The sequence below is a fragment of the Hermetia illucens genome, chromosome 2 (genome assembly GCF_905115235.1).
Source record: "Hermetia illucens chromosome 2, iHerIll2.2.curated.20191125, whole genome shotgun sequence".
Lineage (NCBI taxonomy): Eukaryota > Metazoa > Arthropoda > Insecta > Diptera > Stratiomyidae > Hermetia > Hermetia illucens.
This window is the reverse complement of record NC_051850.1, coordinates 52,654,170-52,677,347: the sequence shown is the minus strand read 5'-3', so window position 1 is coordinate 52,677,347 and position 23,178 is coordinate 52,654,170. Positions and strand designations below refer to the sequence as shown.

The following is a 23,178-nucleotide window of genomic DNA, read 5'->3' as shown; positions in this document are numbered from 1 at the left end:
TAAATGATTGAATCGTCCCAAAAGTAAGTAAAAAATGCGAATTTCTATATAATTAAAAAGATTTTTTTATTGTCAGCAACACAGGAATTGATTTAGCACATTAGATGTGTAAATGGAAAAGTAATTAGTGTGTTACATACATTTTTGCCTTAGTGTTCATAAACTAATTGGAAACAAATTTTTAAAAAATCACAATGTCTTGTTCGTTAGTTAAAAAATCAAGATAGCTACTACCAAATAAGATGTTTAGATGTCTGCTTTCAAAATGAGCGCAGAGATCAGAAATGGTGGGGAAAGGTCTTAATATTACTTAATAGTCTTTTCGCGTAAATGCGATATTAAATAGCAGCAAAATTCCTCTTTCAATACTGTTTGTTTTCTATTTACGCCTACCATTTATTGTATACTTTCACTTAGAGGAAGTTGGCCCGGATAAAAACAATTTTTTTTTTTAGAATGCAGACATCTGTATCACTATAACCCAAACTATTCGAAATCACTGCATATTGTTTTTTCGGAAAAAACAGCAAATGCATCTTTGGAAAATTATAATCAAGTTTATAGTCCTTTATTGAAGTAGACTTTCTCAGGAACCTTCCCTTCTGTTTTTCGTAACATTTCTTCGTATAGTTCCGGTTCCCAGGCTTTAATGGTGCTTGTATCCATTGAACTAGAAAAATTAGAAAAAAAATACGATTTGTAAGATGCTAGTATATCAAAGTCATACATTTTCCTAAACTTATTTGGTAAGTGTGATGAGTTTAAGGAGGGTCCCCAAACATGTAAAAGGGCGATGTACATTTTTTTCACCGTATAGAGTCGTTTGGAGTATCAAATGAAATAATGATAATCGTTGGCGCAATAATTTAATTGGATCAGGGCCTTGAAGGGCATTAGAACACTTCATTCAAGACCGTAACGGTACATTGCATTGCCCTCGCCCGGAACCGCGGAGGTGACCAGGAACATTAACAGCGCCTTTGAACCTCATACGGTAAGCGAACGAACCACACGGCGGTGGTTCGAAAAATTCCGGTCAGACGACACACGTCAGTCTGTGAGAGACATTGCAGACAAACTGGGCATACACTATTCGACATTTTCCCGGCACTTGTAACAACTTGGAAAGGTGAAAAAACTCGACAAATGGGTACCGCAAGCCCTTACGGAGCAAAACACGGCGCTTCGAATGGACATTTGCAGTTTTTTACTCTCCCGCAACAAAAGCAACCCCTTTTTGCACAGAATAGTGACACGTGATGAAAAGTGGATATTATACGACAATCGTCGTCGATCAACGCAATGGCTAGATGCTGATGAGCCACCGAAGCATATGCCGAAACCGAGCCTCCATCCGAAGAAAGCAATGGTGACTGTTTGGTGGTCTACAGCTGGAGTTATCCACTATTTTTTTTTGGCATCTGCAGAAACGATAAATGCACAGAAATACTGTGCTCAACTCGAGGAAATGCACCTAAAATTGAGTATTCAACGGCCGAGATTGGTCAACAGAGATGGTGTGATACCCATTCACGGCAATGCACGGCCTCATGTACCCAGAGCAACGGTTCAAAAGTTGAGTGAATTCCAGTTTGAGATTCTGCCTTATCCACCATATTGACGGAACCTTTCGCCAACCGACTACCACTTTTTTAAGCATTTGGATTATTTTTTAGCGGAGAAAACAATTTAAAAAAGAAGAGGCTGCCAAAACTGCCTTCGACGAATTTATCAACAGCCGACAGTTGGACTTCTACGAAACTGGCATACATGCTCTTGAATCTCGTTGGGAGAAGTATTTTGAATCGACTGGCACCTATTTTGATTAATTAAATAATTTTTGTAAGCTTTACAGTCTTTTCAAATTTTAGTACCGAAACCGCCATTTCAACAACCTAATAATTTCGTGCATTCATTAATTTATAAAAATATCAAGAGAAATATCCTAAAAGTCTAACAGGATACAACAAGTGGATCAAAACAAATGTAGGCGTCCTGTATATTAGCGGCAGGTGTTCTTATTTTACAGTTCCTTCATTTTGTAAATCGTTTTCACAATGGAATAATTATTTTGCCGCAGAGAAAGCTAATGCATTAATTAATTAGTTGGTTAATAAATGTTCAAGTAATGATATATGTTCTATATAAAAGGTGTTCTTGTTTGTGGTGTTCTTGTGTGTTGGTGAAGCAAGCGTGGAGAGGTTTCCTGCGCAGGGTGAAATGCAGCTTTGAATGATTTGAAGGAGCGTGCAGTGAAGGCTGCGCGAGAAATGCCGCTCCATACTGTCTGTGAAGCTATTAACGCTTGGCTCTAGTCTTCAAGTTTACATAGACGCGGGAGGCGGAGATTTTGGATGTTATTTTTTGATAAAATGTCAATATATCTTCTCTTTTCTGTGTTAATTTCGAAAAATCTGGTCTGTTGGTTCGTGGGAAAAAAGATTGGTTTGACTGACAAAATTTAAGGCTACACTACATAAAATACATAGTTTAAAATTCCATTAAAATCATGTTAAAATTTCAAAAAATCGTGTATTATTTACTTGTTAAAAAATGAGCCCCAACTGTACTACTGCCGGAAGGGGGTCATCCCGTGTGAAGGCTATTTTTTCATTTTTTTGGGAATTTTTTTTTTGAAGAACCGAATAAAGATACACATGCGAATTTTTCAGCATATATTCAATAATATCTTGAGCATACATAACAATTTTTGCAGACCGGTATCATCTCAAAAAAGGAAAAAAAAAATTTTTTTCGGGTGCCACGCTGTAGTGCACTCTGTTCATCTTAAAGAAGGAAAACAAGTCGGGAAACCGGAAGCTAAACGCTTCAGGTACGAAAGGTTTTGTGTATTTCTTAGTACGTAGCACGTAATATATCCATATATTATGTGATAGTATCCACTTTCGGGTGATATTGACATTCATAGTCTTCAATTTTCAAAGAAGCAACAAATTTGAGGTATTATAACTTTGTTAGTAATAGTGCGATTTCCACCAAACTTGGTAAGATCATGCTCTATATTATAGCCTATATCACTGCAAAATTTCATGGTACTAGGATGAACTTAAGGGGGGTTTCTAACCAATTACAAAAAAATGTAGTAATATACTATTATTAACTTTATTTAAACAGATATCGGCATGGAAGGTATTTCGGAGCCCAGGCACCATATAGTGGCAGCCTCCTGATTTTTTTCAGATTTTTCGGTTTGGCAGTTTCTGAGAATGGCCCCCTTAAAGAAGTGATCACTTTCAACCCCCCGGGCTCCCCACCCTTCCAACGAATGTCAAAACTAAGATCGGCTTTGAAAAGTACTAATCGAGACCTTTAATGTGATACCCCACATGACTATATTTGATGAAAAAAATTTTACACCCCCCTTTTGCATGTATGGGGACCCCCCCCCTTAAATTCGACGTAAAAGGATGTAATTCACTGTATGCATGAGCGTTCACAGTTCCCACCTTTCTTCCAAATTTGGTGTCAATCGCTATAACCGTCTCCGAGAAAAATGCGTGTGACGGACAGACAAACAGACACACAGACAGACCATCAAATACTTGGGGGTGGTGATAGAGAGGAAGCTCAGCTATAAGCAACACTTACAGTATGTTTGTGATAAATCATCCACTGCTAGTATGGCCCTGGCGAGGATGATGCCGAACGTGGGAGGGCCACGGCATACCTCTAGGTTGCTTATAGCCAGGGTGGTGACCTCGATCATGCTCTATGCGACCCCAGTTTGGAGGGAGGCGTTGTTGATGTCAGGGAATGCTACCAAACTGAGTTCAGTCTACAGGAGGACAGCCCTGAGGGTATGCTCTGCCTTCAGGACTGTCTCAGATGATGCAGCATTCGTCATCTCTGGAATGATGCCGATGCAGATGAGATGGCGAATATATACAATGCAAAGCCAACCTCTTCCTCATCGCGGACGAAGAACGCTGAGAGGGAGAGATCCATAAATAGATGGCAAGAGCGGTGGGAACGCTCGGGAAAGGGCCGGTGGACGCACAGGCTCATTCCTGCCATCAAGGAGTGGTTGGAGAGACGACACGGTGAGATTAATTATAATCTCACCCAGTTTCTCACGGGACATGGAGGATATCTCCAATACCTTCACAGGTTTAAATTGGAGACCTCACCCGATTGTCCAAATCGCAATGGAGTCCCAGAGGACCCAGAGCATGTATTCTTCCACTGTCCGAGATTTGTGGAAGAAAGGAGGAATCTAGAGGAGACTCTAGGAGAGGTGCTGGTACCAAAAAATCTGGTACCGAAAATGCTAGCACATCAAGAGAATTGGGATGCGGTCAACTCCATGATCGCATCTATTCAAGATAAATTGCGAAAGGCAGAGGAAAGGAGAAAAGCGCGGTCACGTGCGCCGCGTATAGAAGAAAGGTGACAAAGCTAGAGTGAGCTGACTCCGCCCCGTGATGTAATACCTTATGGTGGTTCCGCGGGGCAGGGAGGGAGTCGGGAGTGGTTTTAGTGGGTAAAAATCCCACACGCTGGTGTGTCCAGACCAGTGTCTTTTTGAAGAAGATTTCCACCTCCTCAACAAAAAAAAAAAAAAAGACAGACAGACGGACATGGAGGATATCTCCAATACCTTCACAGGTTTAAATTGGAGACCTCACCCGACTGTCCAAATTGCGATGGAATCCCAGAGGACCCAGGGCATGTATTCTTCCACTGTCCGAGATTTGTGGAAGAAAGGAGGAACCTAGAGGAGACTCTAGGAGAGGTGCTGGTACCAGAAAATCTGGTGCCGAAAATGCTAGCACATCAAGAGAACTCCATGATCGCATCAATTCAAGATAAATTGCGAAAGGCAGAGGAAAGGAGAAAAACGCGGTCACGTGCGCCGCGTATAGAAGAAATGGGATTAAGCTAGAGTGAGCTGACTCCGCCCCGTGATGTAATACCTTATGGTGGTTCCGCGGGGCAGGGAGGGAGCCGGGGGTGGTTTTAGTGGGTAAAAATCCCACACGCTGGTGTGTCCAGACCAGTGTCTTTTGAAGATTTCCACCTCCTCAACAAAAAAAAAAAAAAAAAAAAAGACAGACAGACAGTAAACCGATTGTAATAAGGTTTTGTGTTTACACAAAACCTTAAAAAACGGCATTTCAATTTGTGGAGTATACCACGGTTCGCAAATTAGGATTATTAAAAAATATTGTACCCTTCAATATGCAATTTTCAAGCTTGTTATTTTTTTGTAAATTTTTGGGTTTTTCCCGCCTTCTTTAATGCATAAACAAATCGGAATACCGGGAATTCGCTCTTCGAGTATAAAGGTTTTGTGCTCATCTTGTGTGAGAAATTCCCCACTCACGTTTTCCCTAAATATTTCTTGATATGCATATGTATTTATAAACTCTAACTCCGCCACGTGAAGGACACAATTTTGACCTTCTATAACTTTATTAATAATAATTGGATTTTTGTCAAAATTATGCATTATGTAATTATTTACAACCGCAACAAATTTTGTATTTCTAGAATGAACTTAACGGGGGAAACCGCATTAGAAGGTCTTTTTTTACGTAGTTTTTTAAGATCTTTCATAGTGGGAAGAATTATTCTTAAAATTTTAAGCTAAAAATAGAAGAGTTACGCCACAATATTCTGTTGGAGGTCGCAACTGGAATTTTCCAACTGCAGCACGTGTAGCGACTCCAATTTTCATCTATAGTTTCTAGCTTTACATTGTCGCGGCATATCGGAGGCAAAAACCACCGACTGCATTACCGGCGGTGAAATCACCTGCTTTTACTTTTCTTGACCATCGGAGCGTAGAGACGCCAGCCACTTTTGTCAAATACAGTTGCAATATTTAGTCCGTTCAGTGGCTATATATAATTCTGCACTACTACCTTTACAGCTGAATTAATTTAAATATTCTTAGGAAGCTGTCTATACTTGTTTTTCTTATCTTACTAGATCATTAAAAAATATATTTGACAATGATTTGTCAATAAAAAGGACTACTGCTAAAATATCACTAGCTTATTTTATAATAATATGAACCTTAATCCAGTTGAAAATAGTCAAAACTAAACATTTTGCAAGTGTAAAAAAAATTTCACTGTTTTTTTCGCAAATTATAGAGACAAATGTTGGTTCATATTCTTCGTAATTTTGTAAGGAATCATGCTTCCAAATTTCATAATGATCGATTCGTTACTTTTTGAGCTAGAATTCCCGCACATGTGAAAAACGTCGTTTTGAGAAAAACACGTTTGAGATGAAATTGTTTGAAAAATTCGCTTTCGGATATGGAGACATTTATTACTCGTAATCACCAACAGTCCAGATAAAAGCAGCGGGATCACTCTCGAGACCATTCGACATCAACAACGTTCTAAGACAAGAGGATGCCCTATCATGCGTCTGATGCTGAGGTAAATGCGAGGGGCACAATCCTCTTTAAGTCCACGCAGCTACTGGCCTATGCTGACGATATCAACATCATGGGAAGAATGACCCCACCCCCTGCTCGATCTGGTTGAAGGCCGTTTATATGCCTTCATCCAGATTGAGCAGGCGGTGCAAGATCTTGGGTTACACATCAATGAAGACAAGACAAAATATATGGTGACAACGTCAGCACCAAAAACCAACCAACTAACAACATCAAATCGCACTGGTCAAACGGGAAGAATAAAGACTGGAGACTAGAACTTTAAGACCGTTGATAATTTTTCCTATCTAGGGTCGAAAATTGTAATCGATACGAGGATGAAATCTGCGCGAGGTTGTTGGCAGCCAATAGAGCCTATTTCAGCTTACAAAAACGGTTCCGCTCGAAAAGTTTCAACATAGGGTCGAGCAGGCGGCGCGAGATCTTGGGCTGCACATCAATGAAGGCAAGACAAAATATATGGTGGCAACGTCAGCACCGAAGACGAATCAACCAACAACATCAAACCGCACTGGTCAAACACAAACACGAAGAAGAATAAGGATAGGAGAATACAACTTTGAGACCGTTGACAATTTCTCCTATCTAGAGTCGAAAATCACAACCGATAACAACTACGATGATGAAATCCGCACACGGTTGTTGTCAGCCAACAGAGCCTATTTCAGCTTACAAAGACTGTTCCGCTCGAAACGTCTCACTATAGGGTCAAAGCTCTTACTGTACAAGACAATGATCTTGCCAGTCCTCATGTATTCCTCGGAGACTAGGGTTCCTAGCAAGAAAAATTGCGAACCCTTGGCCGTGTTCGAGAGAAGAATCCTCCGTAGAATATTTGACAAAATTTACCGGCATCCGTACGCTCCGGTGGTCAGGAAAAGAAGAAGGAGAAAGCGCGCGGCCTCGTGCAGCAGTTCAGTGCGTCGGCGGAGGTGATCTCACCGCCGACAATGCAGTTGGTGGTTCTTGCCTCCGATGTGCCGCCACAATGTAAAGTTAAAAACTGCAGATCAAAATTGGAGTCGATACACGTCCTGCAGTTGGGAAACTCCAGTCCAACAGAATATTGTGGCGTAACTCTTATTTTTTCCTTAAACTTTTCAGAATAATTCTTCCCACTATAAAAAACTCAAAAAGTACGTAAAAAAGGCCTTCTAATGTGGTTTCTCGCGTTAAGTTCATTTTAGAAGTACAAAATTTGATATGATTGTAAATAATTAAATAGTTGGTTGATCTCGGCGCAAAACCGGGATGTCGAGTTCCTTATTAAGGCAGGCCGCTCACTTCTACTACTATAAAATCTAAAGGACCACGAATTTCGCTTTGGAATTTCTGCAGTGTATTCTGGGATAGATAGGCTAATGATTTACCCAGGAAGAAAAGTCGATTCTGAAAAGCTCCTAATGTGGTTTTTTCCCTGTTTAACATTGTCATTTCCGAGCGAGTCGGAATATCCAAAATCACTTTGCCCAAATATTCTAAATTATATCTAGAATTGAAGCGAAAAAATCACTTCCACGGACACAACACACGAGGGAACCCCTTAACTATATCAAATGATAAACATGATAAAAACTTATGTACTATATATCTTACCAGTTTTGGGGAAACAGCGCACATGCTACCGGAACCATGAAAAATAGGCTGCAAATTAAATAAAAAGTGAAAATAGATTCTCTCCGCGTTCTCTATTCACAATACTTACAAACCACCGACCATTACTGTTTGGAATGGTGCATGGGTTGCTGTTGCACGCTTGAATGCTGGAATTTTTTCTAGCTTTTCCATTATAATTGGCATAGTAAGCATTCCCGGCGCACACATTGCAATTCTGGATGTTATAACCTGAGAAATACCCTTTATGGCAGCCAGTCGACTTCTTCCCACTACTCTCCCGTTTTCGTCCTGAACTTCAATGCCATTAATAATTTCATTTTGTCGCATCAACGGTATATTGACACAATTGGCAGCTGCCACGGCAGCAAAAGGTACATATCGCTGTAAATTTGAATTTTTTTGTTCATTATTACCTGAAGTACATCTGTAGCCTTACATAACTATTTTAAGTAAATATTTTCACAAATTGAATAATGTAGAAGATATCGGGTAGCAAATTTATGTTTTTAAAAGTAACAAACAAAAACTCCCATTTGATTTCTGATCACAGTATACGAACTTGGGAAAGTCCCTCCTCAGGACCTTCGTTACTTGTCCTCAGCTCCTTTTTCACTGTGTTTTTCCATGTAATAGGTTCACGTTTTGCCCACCGGTTGTCAGTTTGTAATCTGCCTCGATATGGTATTTGTAGACTTTCGCAGTTTATGTCCAAACCAGCACGATGAGCGTTGAAAGTCTGCCGAAGTGAGATTGCACACTGTTTTGTTCAACAGGTAAATCAACAGAAATATGTTCAGATCGTTGGTTAACGATACAATACGAGAATATCAGAAACTCAGATGACAATCGCAACGATAGCCTCGATTGTTGATCGGGCAGCGCGAAATTCACACTGCGCGTCCTGGTTGTTCCACAATAAGGAGCAGCCTGTTCCATATAATATGCTTTAGCTTAGCCGTCACCTCTCTCTGAGTTACTTCCTATAAGTTGGTGTCGGCCTCTTCGCAAAGTTGCAAAAATGAATTCCATTTGCTTTCATGGATTACTTTCCTTTTCGTCGGCAACTTTTGTGTATCCTGCTTTTCTTGGAAGTAACTTGTAATTTGTTTATCACTTTTTTCTTCGTTTGCGAACATTCAGCCCACTGTTGCCTCGTTTTCTCCCTTCAGCAGAATTTGTTTTAGAAGTCTGTGGACGTTATTTCGGTGATATGCTATCGGGACATCACAGTCTGCGCCTTTTTTTCCTTCCGCGGTGTTTTCTGTTTTGTCGTTTGTTGTGTTTTTACTTGCAAGTAATCTATTATAATGTGTGGATTAACTCTTTTATCCAAAATTCCATTTGCCACTGTAAACATTGCATTAGAGGTTTGCGGTTTAGCTTCATTTCTAGCAGGCACTTATGCTGTTATTAGAATTATATTAAAAATGGTTCACAATTTATTTAGATTTGCGGTATAAATGAGCTTTCTGTCTAGCTATGGTATGTAATTAAGCTTGCTAGGTTGAAGATTGAACCAATGATGGTTTTCGGTGTAGAGAGTGCTTTTTTAGTGTAAACGTAATTTGCTGAATTTTGGCCACATGGATTTTAATTTTCATTGTTTTGGCCTCGTTTTGTTTGCTCCTGTAGCACTCTAGCCACTGTGAAAGAATTTCGTTGCGCATTCCATACGGTAGTGTCACTTCCAAAGCTTAGTGAATCGTAGCATGAACGGGCTCTGGGTACAGTACTGGACCTAGGTTGGGGCAAGTGCAGATATTATCTTTGAAGTTAATTTTATATTTTATATTATATTTATATTTTATGTATATTCGTTTAGATGGATAATAATAATAACCGTTGGCGCAACAATACTTATTGGATCAGGCACTTGAAGTGTGTTAGAGCACTTCATTCAAGACTGTAACGGGACACTACAGGATTACAGTATCCTGTAGGAGGCAATGTTTGCGCTCGCCAGAGATTGTTACCCAGATTTGACCCAGGTACTGATCACAGCTGAGTCGGCTGGTATTCGACATAAAATCACGATAACAAATCCCTCTGCCATCAGTGACACCTTCCAAAACAACAGCCGGACACGCTCAGATAGATAGTTCAGTATATCATGAAATTTATTGAAAAAAAATTTTCAAAGAGTGTTGAGATGGTAGGAAGAAGTTTGATGGGCCGATAAGAGACAAGCATGGTTACATATTTTCCAAAGAGAAGAGAAATCATCTCGATCATCAATACACTCAAACAAAGCAAAGCCACTGGGTTCGACGATCCTACGGCAGAGTAATTTATTGTTGTACTTATAGTTTCTGAAGATCTGCTACTTGCAATTATACCTTAGCCCTCGAAATTCGAAACCTTTCCCAGCGATTGGAAGAAGTTAATATTTGAAAGGAGGCCACCCGTTTTGAGTGTGACAATTGGAGAGGCTTCTCCATGCTCCTCTCCTTGGCAACAGTAGAAACTAAAATAATCCAATAATCCAATTTCCACTCCGGATCCTCCTGCATTCACTACATCAACACCCTATGGATCTTCTGCAGTGTTTAGACCTTCACTTCATTTGCTCTTCATCGATTTCATGAAAGTTTTCAACAGCGCCAACAGGAAGTGTATCTGGAGTGTTCTACGCGGGACGGACATTCCAGAGAAACTAATAGCTATTATCACAGCGACATATAATGACGCAAAATGCCATCTGCAACATCGAGGTAAAACCTCAGAGGAATCTGAAGTTCAAAACGAAGTCCTTCAAGGTTGCATATTGTCACCGATATTATTTCGCTTTATTATCGGTAAAGTTCTTCACGCTGTCTTGTCCGAAGAACATGTTCAATGAACGATGACATCTTTCCTCAAACACTCTGATAAAGCTGATATGTTTGTCCTCTCACTAGGTCATGACTTTGGCCAAATGGCTCTGGATTTGGAAAGAGAGGCATGTAGATTTAGACTGAAGGTAAACATCAATAAAACCTGGTTCTCAGTCGAACGGGTCATCGCACTCTTAAGGAACCCGCCCACTGAGAACGACAGTTTTGCTAACACCCACTGGGGACGACACGACACTATTATTAACTTATGTTTGGCGTAGGAAAACGTCTCTGCCAGCCAGACAATAGACAGACAAATGTCTGTGCATGTTTCAAACATAAAACACTGTCCATGTCATACTGATGTCTGCCTCGTAAAAATTACTGTTTCTAAAAAACTTCTGTGTCAGACAAGCATCTACATTGGTGTCAGGAAAATGTCTGCCTCGGACATCAGAAAGACAAATGTTTGCGTCAGACAAATCTCTGTATCAGGCAAAATCTTTTTCAGCATCAGACAAATGTTTGCATCTATCTGCGGACTGCGAGCATCTCGGGAAGTCCTAGAAGGAGTTGAAGCTATTTTTGTGGACCAGCAATAGGTGAATAGCCACCATATAGAGGATAAATTGAGGTAACTTAGACTGGGTGTTCAACTCCGACTCCCCTAATTATTTCAGCTCTGGCGACTCAAATCGAGTTCATAGTTGTGTGTGTGCGTGAGTATATTTTTGGGAGAAGGTTTTGGTTATACAACAGCTACTCTATGAGTTTATTTTAAAGCATCATGTGCTCAGTATGTTCTTTTTGTCAATGCCAAATTTGATTTTTTAAAGTTATATTTTGCTTGACTTGAGCAAGAAAACGTATTTATTATTATAAAATATTTACTCTTCTATAATCTACCAACATTCTACTTGCTGCCACGCTATTTTCTTTAATTTAATTCATTATTTTTGAGGCGGTGAGTTTTGTGAAAAAGTGATGGTGGAGAACGCGGCGGCCGCAAAAACATGGGGTAAATCTGGCCGCCTATTTTTGCGTTGTTTTTGTGTGTTTCTCGAACTTTTAGTGAATTTTATGAATTTTTTTTTTATAAAAATGGTGCGAAATTATAAACAAAGCGTCAACTAACCCACCGAACAAAATCTTCTTCGAGCCGTAGCATCAATGCAAATGGGCGTGTCTTTGCATACCGTATCACCTGATTCCAGCATTCCTCGTTTAACTTTATTAATGCATTGAGGGCATAACGAAATACTAGCAAATGAACCAAGACCAATGAAATTGAATTTGATGAATTGATCATCACTCAAGACCGCTGCCTGACGGTAATTTTTTGCATTTTTTCGGGCCATTTCAGTTATCTGAACTTCTATGCATTTTTTTCCAGATTTGCACTGGAAGAGTTTTTGGTCCAATGTGGCGGTATGTACTGCGGGTTGACAGCCAAGCAAGCCTGCAAATTACTAGTTGCTGCTTTTTTTACAAATTACAAAACACGTTTGACCCACAAGATATTTGGAATATTGACGAAACTGGAATTTCATCAGTTCTGGCGAGAAAGGAGAAATCCCCCCACCCCAAATGTACCCTGGCCGCGTATTTCAAATGTTTGACTTTCCAACTATGGTAAATCGATTTTTTGGAACCAGCTGCAACGAAAGTTAATATCAATACTAGATTCCGGGCGTCTTTGGACCCAGATATCTGTCAAGATATCGACTTCATGTCACGTGCACCCATCGACCGATCAGTTCAAATTGAAGAAATTAATGTTGAAGAGTCAACAGAATCTAAACTTCGCAGAGATGATGTTGTCGTTGTCAATGACAATCGCACCGACCTTACTCGTCCCCTCACCTGTTCGGTTTCTGCGACGTGAGCTTCCAGTTTGAATTCAACTTTTGAGAGGAACCGCATGCACCAGCTCTGGTCCACGACGAGGTCGTAAACCAGGACAAAGATCTATTTTGTCTTCCAATGAGAAAAGGAAGACTTGCCGGAATTCACGCTGACCATGAACATCTGATCTTCCGTCAAAAAGCCCGCGTTCAAGCCACTCGAAGAGTGGCACTCATTTTGACGATGGTCATTCTGACTGATTTTTTTTTTTTTAAATTTCGACAATTTTGTCATAAATTTTCTAATTTTTTTTTTTCAATTCTTTCATTTTCTCTCGAAAAACGATTAATCTCCATTAAAATCTGCCTGAATGCCGTGTTGCGCAAATATTTTGACAGGCAGTGTAGTTTGTGGTCGCGTCGCGTAGTGTATATGGAGTCGTACCCTTAAAAGCCGACGTATTTCTCATACTAGCATATCACTGGAACTAGAAATCCTATCAGCATAATCCTGACACCAAAATGTGCGGGAAACCTATGATAGAGCGGCTCAACACTTTCCAGCATTTTTGGTTCTTGAGATATAGGCAAAAAACCTTACCAGGTTGAAGTTGCCCCACTTAACCCTATGTATCTATATACATATATTATAATAACGTGTAACACTCGAATCGGCCAGAAACAAAAAGTGTGTAATTTGTCGACTCTATTTCTCATAAAGCCTGCTGGTCCGATGACACCGAATAAGTGAAACAGGAAGTAATTGAGGCGGCACAATTCAATGTACTTAGTTGGTTCCCCATCCAGGGGATAACGACCTGTTCAACGCAGCAACAGGTATAGTTTTGATAACAGTTGTGTTACCAATAAAAAGAGAACACACGGCCCTCGTACGGAAGGTCGCGGTTCAAATATCACTGGTAGCAGTGGGATTTGTATCGTGATTTGACATCGGATACCAGTCGACTCAGCTGTGAATAAGTACCTGAATCAAATCAGGGTAATAATCTCGGGCGAGCGCAATGCTGACACATTGTCTCCTACAGTGTACTGTAGGGTACCCTTACGGTCTTGAATGAAGTGCTCTAACACACTTCAAGGCTCTGGTCCAATATGGATTGTTGCGCCAACGATTATTATTATTATTACAAATAAAATTAATCTCCTGTAAGCAGACCAATATGCTAGTTATGTAATAGTTTAATGTGGCGATTTGAAAAAATCAGGTTTTTCTTCCGAAAGTATAACATATTGAAAATGGGCTGTCTAAATCCCGAAATGAAATTTCAAATATTTCTAAAGTTACCAGAAAGAACGTGGCGCGCCACGGTGCAGAAGTGGAAATTCGCCTGCAGCAGCTGCTCCAATCGTCCCGTCTATATAATATACTTGATCCTATATTATTATAATCTGCTGGCTAAGATCTAGGCATTATATAAAAATATATACCCTATCCGAGAAAGAATTTTGGAACATATTGTAGTATCTGCGGCTTCGCAACACTTCATTCACCTTTTCCAGACACAATCTTAAAACAGCGTGACCCGGCAAAAAACATCCCTTTTTCATATCGCAGGACTTCGCCACTTAATTCAGATCTTGCGAATTTGTGGAAGAATTTCGTGTCTAGTTTGCAGTCAAAGGCGAACTTTTGGAACAAAGACTGGTGGTTTGAGGGTGCTGGTTTTAGTGAAGATTCGGAAAAGTGCAGTAAAGTATCCGCGAAGGGCTACGTAAGGGGAGTTTCTGCCTTGCGTACGGATTCTTCATTTTATGTCTTGATAGGGGTCAGTTGTTGTTAGTGGGAAACTTGTAAACCCTCTCAAGACCTTAACAAATTGTGTTGCGAGTCTGTGCTAAAGGAACGATTATTAATTTGAATCGAATAAAACAATGGGCTTGAATTTTGAAAAAGGAATTTGCAAAACGGGGGTGAAAGAATGCCAAGACAGGGTGGGAACTTCGAAGGCACAATACATCTAGGACTGGAGTAACACTGCTTGAGGATGTGATCCACCATGGATCCTCCTTTTCGATCGTGGCACTCTCGTGGTGAAAAGTGCAAACTTTGTATTACAATATGCGGAACATACTTGTCGGTCAGTATTGTGTTGTGGAATGCTGAATGTTTGCATAATAGCACTGACCTCTTAAACATGTTTTGAGGTAATCGTGAGTCGGCAAATAAGAATAAGAAAGTAGGTTAAGGTAGGTCTAAAATAAGCATAAAGAAATGTTAGAGTTAGTCGATGTTAAAAAGCGAATCCGCGAGGTCGGTAAAGTGCGAGTAAAGTAAATAAGAAAAATTAATTAAAGGAGTTTTAAGTGACATAGTGTAATAAAGTTAATTAAGAAAAGCAAAGAAAGAGTTTTGATGATTTACAGGAAGTGGATAGTGAAAGTAGAGGTCACGACAGCCTTAAAACCACTTGTATTTTTTTTTTTTATTCTGTTGTCATTTCTTGCGGAGCAGTTCCATTTTGTCGTCGAATTTGATGAGAAATAATTTGCAGTTATACGTCCATAATTTTCACTTTTCCTATTTACTGCCTGTTGTCTGGTGCATTAAAAAAAGTCGGTTCTATAATTCTATTTTCCGATAAGACGTGCTTACCAATTATTTTTTTAACAAAAGTTGCTTCAATCATGAACTACATTTTGGAGAAGCCTAGTAGCGAGAATTTTACTTTCTTAAGTCCGCATTTAGGTAAATACAAACTTTGTTCCCTCAGAAAAAAAAAACTCTATTTCCTTACTACTTCGCAATAAAACCATAAATTTGCCACCAGATATCTTATTTTTGATTTTTCAATCAAGCTATCATGTATAATGTCGTCTTGAATATTAGCAATTACCTGCATTATTTGCGACGCCCTTTTTTGCCAGAAATTCTTGCAGCCAATGGCAGTAATGAGAGCAGATGAAGTTGCTGAGACATATGCAATTCCCATTTGCTTAACACTTGTTGGCGAGTTTGCATTACGATTCGTATAATTGACCAATGCATTGAAAGATTGATTGACCCATTGCCAAAACACAACGGCTGGTATGGTTCGATAGAACTGGAGCATAGCTCCAGTGATTATCATTCCACCAGGTACCTGAAACAGAAAAAAATTGTTAAAGATAACATGGAGATATATTAACCGTTTTTGTGATCTCAATTTTGTGACAGTATATCTAATATTCATCTTACATAGTAAAGGACAAAAGAAATCGAAAGCGCAGTAAATTGAGTGAATAATTGAAAAGTCAGTGTCAGATATCTCTTTTCGTAGCGCTCTAGCCTTAACGATCCCGTCAATCTTATCGAAGAACATCGAATTTGATTGGGTTGGCAGGAACAACGCTAGTCTTATATTGAAATTAATCGATGCCTTTCGAGGTCTATGATTCATTGATTAGGCGCAGAAGACGGTATAAATACAGTACTAATCAAAGGGAGAAATAGTTTTGATGCCAGCATTTTATATTGCTGAAGCACATAACACTTTATGCCGTGATAAGCCATTTTGGTAATTACATTTAGCTTCGCCAGAATCAACCTTCTGGGTCGAGCATTCTTAATACACTATCTGTTGACTTTATCCAAAGCTTTTTTAAAATCAATGAAAAATATGTGGATCGGGATTCTAAACTCCGTCAACTATTCCACGCCAAACATGGACCTTAACTGGATACTTCACGGCACGCTGCATGTATGGTTTTGACGTATCGAGTACTCAAGGCGATTAGACAGTAAAAACTACGTTCGAAAAATCCCGATTGATATTCTTGATGGCCCATTGTAAACATTTGCCGCGAAAACAAGTTTTCGTCAGAGGTAATCAGTCTTTGTGGAGTAACTGAGATTTCTTATCGTTTTAATAAATGTTGAGCGCGGTATAATATTACAGTAGGATTCTGCTAAAAAATTTGGACGATTTCCTCGGTCTCGGCTTCGGTGGTTGATCGTTTTTAAACTCGATCATTTTCGTTTCGTGCCTTGGGAGTTGAGGTTTAAGTCTCCCCTGCTTGTAATAGCGACTAAATGCGAGAGAAATTTGTGTGCTAGCAACCTGCAAATTTTGAAACTTTATTGCTACCGAAATGTCAACGCCTTTGGCCATCGAAAACGGACTATGATTGGTTTCTGATATCGAGGGTACGGAGAATCCGTGCTTTTTTCATCTCGAGGGAGGATTCTGGCGACATAATTTGGACATTCTGGACTTAAGCGAAGTAAAATAGTGGGGTTTTGGAGAGTACTTCCCTCTCTCTTTTGTACTTTGGAAAGCTGAGTAGTAGCAAACGGGAATCTGATGTGATGACGGCTCCTGGAGGGTGCACTCCCTGAATGCAAGATTCCTGTATAGTGGAGAAGAATGGTTTCTTTAGGCAATTATATGCAGTTCAAGAGAGGCTTCCTTAAGGTGACATTTTGGTGGTGGATAAAACTTTGCTCGGACATGGGGAAGCACGGTCTTAGCAACCGTAATGGCAATGATGGGAAGTTTGTGGATTTCTGCAGTTTCCATCGCCTTTTCATTGGTGATAACATACATTGTTCGAGCACAGAGTCAAAGACAAAGTCAGTTGGATTTAAACTGACCGGCGCCATACGAGAAATCAGAATTGACCACGATCGGCAGTGGATTTAGGAGTTGCCTTCTGAATGTTCAATAAGAGAGGCGCTGACAATTGCCTAGAAAATCGATTACTATCTGCTGGTCGCTAACCTTCGCATGCATGATTTCAGAAGTGTATACCGCATTATGAAGGAACTTGCAAGGAATGAATAAAAATCATCCCTGCCATCTATGCATTGAAACGGTCTCCCCGCAGATTTATTGTAGTTGTAGTTTCTGCAGATCTGCTGCCTTTGACAACAACAACAAAACCAAAGTTCTCAGTCTACTACACAATGGCTCAATAAGTCCTTAAATTCCGTTATTTGAAAGTTTCAATATAGAAAAAGGAAGGGAGTCCAGCAGAAAGTTTAAACTAAGGTCCGGTTTTCATTCTTTCCGAGATTTTTTAACGCATCGTTCTAACCGTATTTCCAAATTCATGGTTAATCATGAACAAACGCGGTAAGAAGTATCGCCATCTTTACATTGCATTCCGAGAGAGGGCGTTTGGCCATGTGCAATATAAAGTTATCTGGCATGTTTCAAGTGTCGTATGAGGGGATAAATTGCTCTGAAGTTCTCCGCCGAATAAAGTTCAAAAGTGTGGCCGGTATATCAATGCCACTCCCTGCTTCTGTTGGTGTTCATTAAGCACTATTGTTTTTTTTATTATCGTGGACACTGTCACATCAGGCATCCACACACACAGGAAACACTTCTGATTAATGTCCTTCATCATTCTCGTATTCAAAATGTCAGTAAACAGGTACATAGAGGCTACCGAACTTCTATTTACTGAAATATTTTCAATCATGCAATCAATTAGATTGTGTAACAGTGCATCGAATGTGTGGTTTTCCAAATATCTGCCACACTCGTCTGTGGACACTCCATGCCCTAAAAAATTATTACATTCATTGATGACACAGGCTGTCACATAAGCTGCAATCCCAACAATGGCACAGGTTTCACCCAAGTGTTTTGGCGATATTTTCCATATAAATTGGTTCAAACTCTCGTTGTTGCTTTTTACCATGCCTGCCTGGTAACTAGCATTAACAATAACGCGCTCGAATCAGGTAGGTGGAAAAATCCGATAGGAATAAAAATGGTAATAAATTGGTCAATTTTGCCCCGATCGGCTTGAAACTTACACACAACATTCTTCAGATATTATCTATTTATTTAAGACTTAACAGTTCGCAATCCATCTTCACTTCTAATCAAATCAACCACAATTGCCGCTTTCTCCGAGTGTAAAAATTCAAACCAAGCATTTTGAAAAGAACACCCGTTTACGATATGCTGCGCTACGCTCTTAGTTTGCGCTCGGCGTTAATGTACATTCTGAATTCCCATCTAATTAGAAATAACTTATTCTTCAGATTCGATCGTGCCACAATACCTAGAAGCTAACAAGATGCTTAGTGTGCATCTTTGAAAACGATATAAGTAAGAGAGGCTAGAGTTAGTTTAGTTTTAGTTTTGGAAATCAACTCGTGTCGATTCAAGATAATAAAACGTTTTTGGAAATTAGAAACTTAGTTTCAAACCGGTTCCGCGGTTGGAACCACGATAGTGATAACGATGGACATTCATGCAACCGTGACTCGTGTCGACAGGACACTTCATCTGCTGTTCTTGAAAAAACTTTGCCCGGAAAACTCAAATTTATCTATTCCAATAAATGAAAGTTTTCCATGGAGATCAGTACGCCAAACATACAATCACACGGAAATAGAATTACTCTCACAAAAGCGCATTAATAGGAAGGCAAAAAGTCGTGAAACCAACAGCCAGAGGCCCTAAACATTTGGAACAATTTCTCAGCCGTTTTCTTACAATTATTTCCAACTTATTTATTTTATAAAGTTAACCAGATAATTCTTGCGACACAATCGAAGAGCACACGTCATATGCTTGTATAAAATAAGCGTCCCAAAGAGGCAGTGTTCTCCTTATCTGCTATTTAAACAGCCAATCTCGCTTGTTTACTTGCCTTGTAAGTCGCTTACACTGATTATCGCGGAAAAGCCCAAGCTACTCAGCAGTCACAGTGCCATCGTTATCTTCCCGATTTGTATTATGTAATTCTTCAGGTTGCAACATAAAAAGGTCGTTGAACGTCCAGTGTGGAGACCAACTCACACGTCTACGGTTTGACGAATTGATTGTTCAAAATCACCACCAAGGGTACCATTGACCCCCAAATGGCTTCTCGCATCTATAAAGATTGGGTTGGCCCAGCAATCGACAACCACATACAATCGTCGCTTCCGACCTAAAAGTGGCTTCTGAAGTGATTTTTTTATGCAGCAAGGATCTGATTCCAGCGACTACTTTAGGCAAAAGCCACGTCAATCGGAATCCGGTCCAATTTTCCCGTACCCAAAATGTAACAAGCTCAAATGAAATTTGTAATGAACATTTATCAGCTCCCTTCACATTTCCCACGTTTATTTATTATCTCGCAAGTAGCTGCAGCCCTCGAAGTGGAGAAAGTGGAGCAATGCAATTTCCCTCAATGTCGAGTACTTTTCAATCGAGTCTGTCGCCACTCTGAGTTGCATAACGATTTTCGTACATACCTGGAAGCTCATTCTGCCAAAAACATTTTGCAGTTCACCGGAGTCGGGGTGGAATGCGGACTCATACAGTTTCCTAGCGTGAAGCAGTTCTTGCTGAGAAACGGGTCCCGTGATAGTATTTGCCCGAACCCCCAGCACCAGCTGCTTGGCCTTTAGCAGGTCCTTCTCCGAAGTGAAAACAGTCCGAGGGTCGGTCATCCAAAAGTAGTACTTGAAGCGGCCCAGAAAGGTGTTCATATCCCATAGCGGCTTGTCAACGTCCAAATTCTCTGCAAATTGAGGAGCAGTCAGTTATTGATTACGCAAGGTCCTTAAGCCATATCGATCGGTCGAACCCAATTGACCCGAAACTATTGAATGGACCTCGGTACTCACTTGCGTCTCCCATTTTTTATCGCTCGACACTCGGCAACCCAATTGAAGTTGAATTTGACCCTAATTAATACGAAGGACGAAACAATTCACGGAGAGGCTTGATTCACCTTGGCAGGGATACGCGAACCTCCCCCGCAGATTGTGTAACAGAAAAAAAGCCGAAACGACTGAACCCACTGCACTAACGCACGATTTTCTCCGAAATACTGAATCCACTCATTACTTTAAACCATTCCAAAAATATTTGCAATGTCGCTCGCTTGCAATTCCGTACGCGGGTACACGTTTCAGGGCAAATTGCCAAAAAGATTAGCAAAAACTGGGAAGCGGAGAATTGACACAGACCCACAGCCAGCGCGGAGTAAACAAAGGTGTCTGACAGATGCGGCGATTATGGAATCACATCTGACAATAGTGGACTACAAAAGCACGTCGCCTCCAGCCTCCAGGAACCTGGCAAGGGTTCTGTTGTTGTCTTCGACGGGCAATTTAACATTTTAACAATTTTTTTCATCCGAATTCTATTTTTTATAGTTTTAATACTAGAGCTCGGTAGATAGTGACTGCAATGAAATCTTCTTTCTCTGAAGTTAACCAAGTAATCTATCATTTGCCGGTGGATAAGCTGACAAAGTAAGAAACTTTCTTTGATAACCAAGAAACTACAAAGTTAAATAACTACTGATAAAAACTACCATTACGATATGAAAAAGCAACGCAAGTGCTGAACATTAACGTCACAGTACGAAAGAGATGTGAAACCCTTCAGCGGTTGGGAGCTCTGCAAAATATAATAGCTCAAATTTGCAGGAATTTTGGCAAAAACTTTAAACGCTTATATCTCCCTTAATATTGAGAATTACGCAAAAAGGAGCTAAGGGGGTCATCCCGTGTGTCGGGTTCGAGAAATCGATTTTATTTTCCCATGAATTGTATCTATATATAGTGAAGAATATGTGGGCAAAGGGATTTTCCGATATTCCGGGTCGTTCAGAAATTATAGTGTTAAACAGGTAAGGAGTTTGCAGCCGCGGCTAGAGTACCCGATGAGAAAGAGCATCCAATCTTTTTTTACCTGAACCTTATAAATTCGAGCACAGGTATAAATATAAAAAGACGGAAAACCAATCAATTGTCTAAACTTATTTGCTGTTTGGAATAAAAAGGATAATCCAGTCTAGAGTGAGCACTGAAAGGCTTTCAAGCTATACTCAGTTATATTTGGTTGTAAGTATTGTGCTGTTTGTGTGTTCAGTAATTTTTTTAAATGGATCGTACGAAGGGAGATCGCTTTAACGTTCAACGTCATGCTCGCACTAAAAAACAAGTATTTCATGGGAATCGATACTTATCAGAGAAAAAACAGGACTTCGCATCAACATCAGCAAAGAAACTTTTAGCAAGCATGAACATGGATGTTCCAATCGCGACAAGTTTTGTATGTTGCATATTGGATTTTACTGGAGCTTTCTCCGGTATTTCTACAAATTTCTGCAAATAATGAAATATACGTAGTAGTAAAAAAGGAATGCGTAGGACATGTCGAGAAAAGAATGGGAACGCGGCTTAGAAATGCAAAGAAGAATCACAAAGGCATTGGTGGAAAGGGGGCTCGAAAACTTACTGATAAGGTTATTAACGACCTCACTACATTTTTTGGGCTAGCTATTCGTCGACACGCAAATTCGATAGAAGGAATGAAGCAAGAAATTTGGGCAATTTTCTTCCATAAATGTTCTACAGACGAAAATCTTCAGCATTAAAATTGTCCAGCAGGCGAGGACAGTTGGTGCAAACGGCGAAAAGCGGAAGCTAAAGGAGAACTGGATAGTTTCCACCACGAGAAGGCACCTTTGACTGAAGAAGTTCAAACAGTCATCAAACCAATCTACGAAGATTTGTCACGAGATGATCTCTTGAACAGATGTTTAGGGGCAGAGGCCCAAAATAACAATGCATTGATCTGGACTTTCGCTCCTAAACACCTTCATTCTGGGGCCAAGGTCGTAGAAATAGTCACTTGTCTGGCTACCATTATTTTCAACGAAGGATTCAATGAAGCGCCAATTTGGCGGTCCGAACGACGATCGACTGACCTCGCTAAAAGACCCAGAATTGAAACCAGAGAGCAACAATCGGCCTTACAAAACTTTTTTGAAGAAACGGAGGGTGCTCTCTATAGACTAGGTACAGCAGATTAATGGTGAATTAAAATTTCACTGTTGATAATCACATTTAAATTTTCAAATGCGTTTTCCTCGAAACTGCATCTTGAAAATCGGCTGCCACCGTAGCTCAAAATCTATTCAACCAAATTCTTTGAAATTTGCACGATTTCTTTAATACATATTTCTACGGTCCGCAAACTAGGATAATTGCAATCCGATGGGTGGTTTTTTTCATTTATAAACATAGCCGTAAAAAAAACACCAAAATCCAAAAAATTAAGTTAGTAGTTAGTAAGCCCACCAAAAATTTACCTTTTAATATTTTCTAATTATCCTAGTTTGCGGACCGTGGCCGATTAGTTCTTTTTCCTCAGATGAACACAGTGCCCTCCAGCGTGGCAGCAGAAAAACACCTTTTTTTGGAGATGGGTGTATACATTGACACGTATTCCGAAAACTAGCTACGACATCAAGCTGAAAAATTTATCACATATACTAGAAATATCAATAAATATATGGTGAAAAAATCACGTTTCTATCTTCATCCAGTCCTCCAAAATAATTTTTCAAACAAAGGCAAAAACACGGCCTTCACACGGGATGACCCCCTTAATTTGTGATCACTACTTCTGGTAGGGGATCTGAGCTTCACAATGGTATATAGGTTGGGGGGTCTGGTTGCCGGAAAAATTTCTGAAATTTCGATGAATCTTGGGAAAAACTTTAAACG

At 39.9% G+C, this 23,178-nt stretch overlaps 1 protein-coding gene across 1 annotated transcript; it reads right to left on the bottom strand.

Moving 5' to 3' along the window:
- Window positions 1-452: 452 nt before the first annotated feature.
- Window positions 453-20,674, bottom strand: LOC119649560 (sideroflexin-2). The gene is made up of 6 exons (XM_038051756.1): window positions 20,281-20,674; window positions 19,906-20,174; window positions 15,563-15,808; window positions 8,139-8,431; window positions 8,030-8,077; window positions 453-670 (listed from the first exon to the last, which is right to left on the bottom strand). The coding sequence occupies exons 1-6, from the start codon at window positions 20,291-20,293 to the stop codon at window positions 559-561; spliced, it is 981 nt and encodes a 326-aa protein (XP_037907684.1). The 5' UTR covers window positions 20,294-20,674; the 3' UTR covers window positions 453-558.
- Between the last annotated feature and the right edge of the window lie 2,504 nt (window positions 20,675-23,178).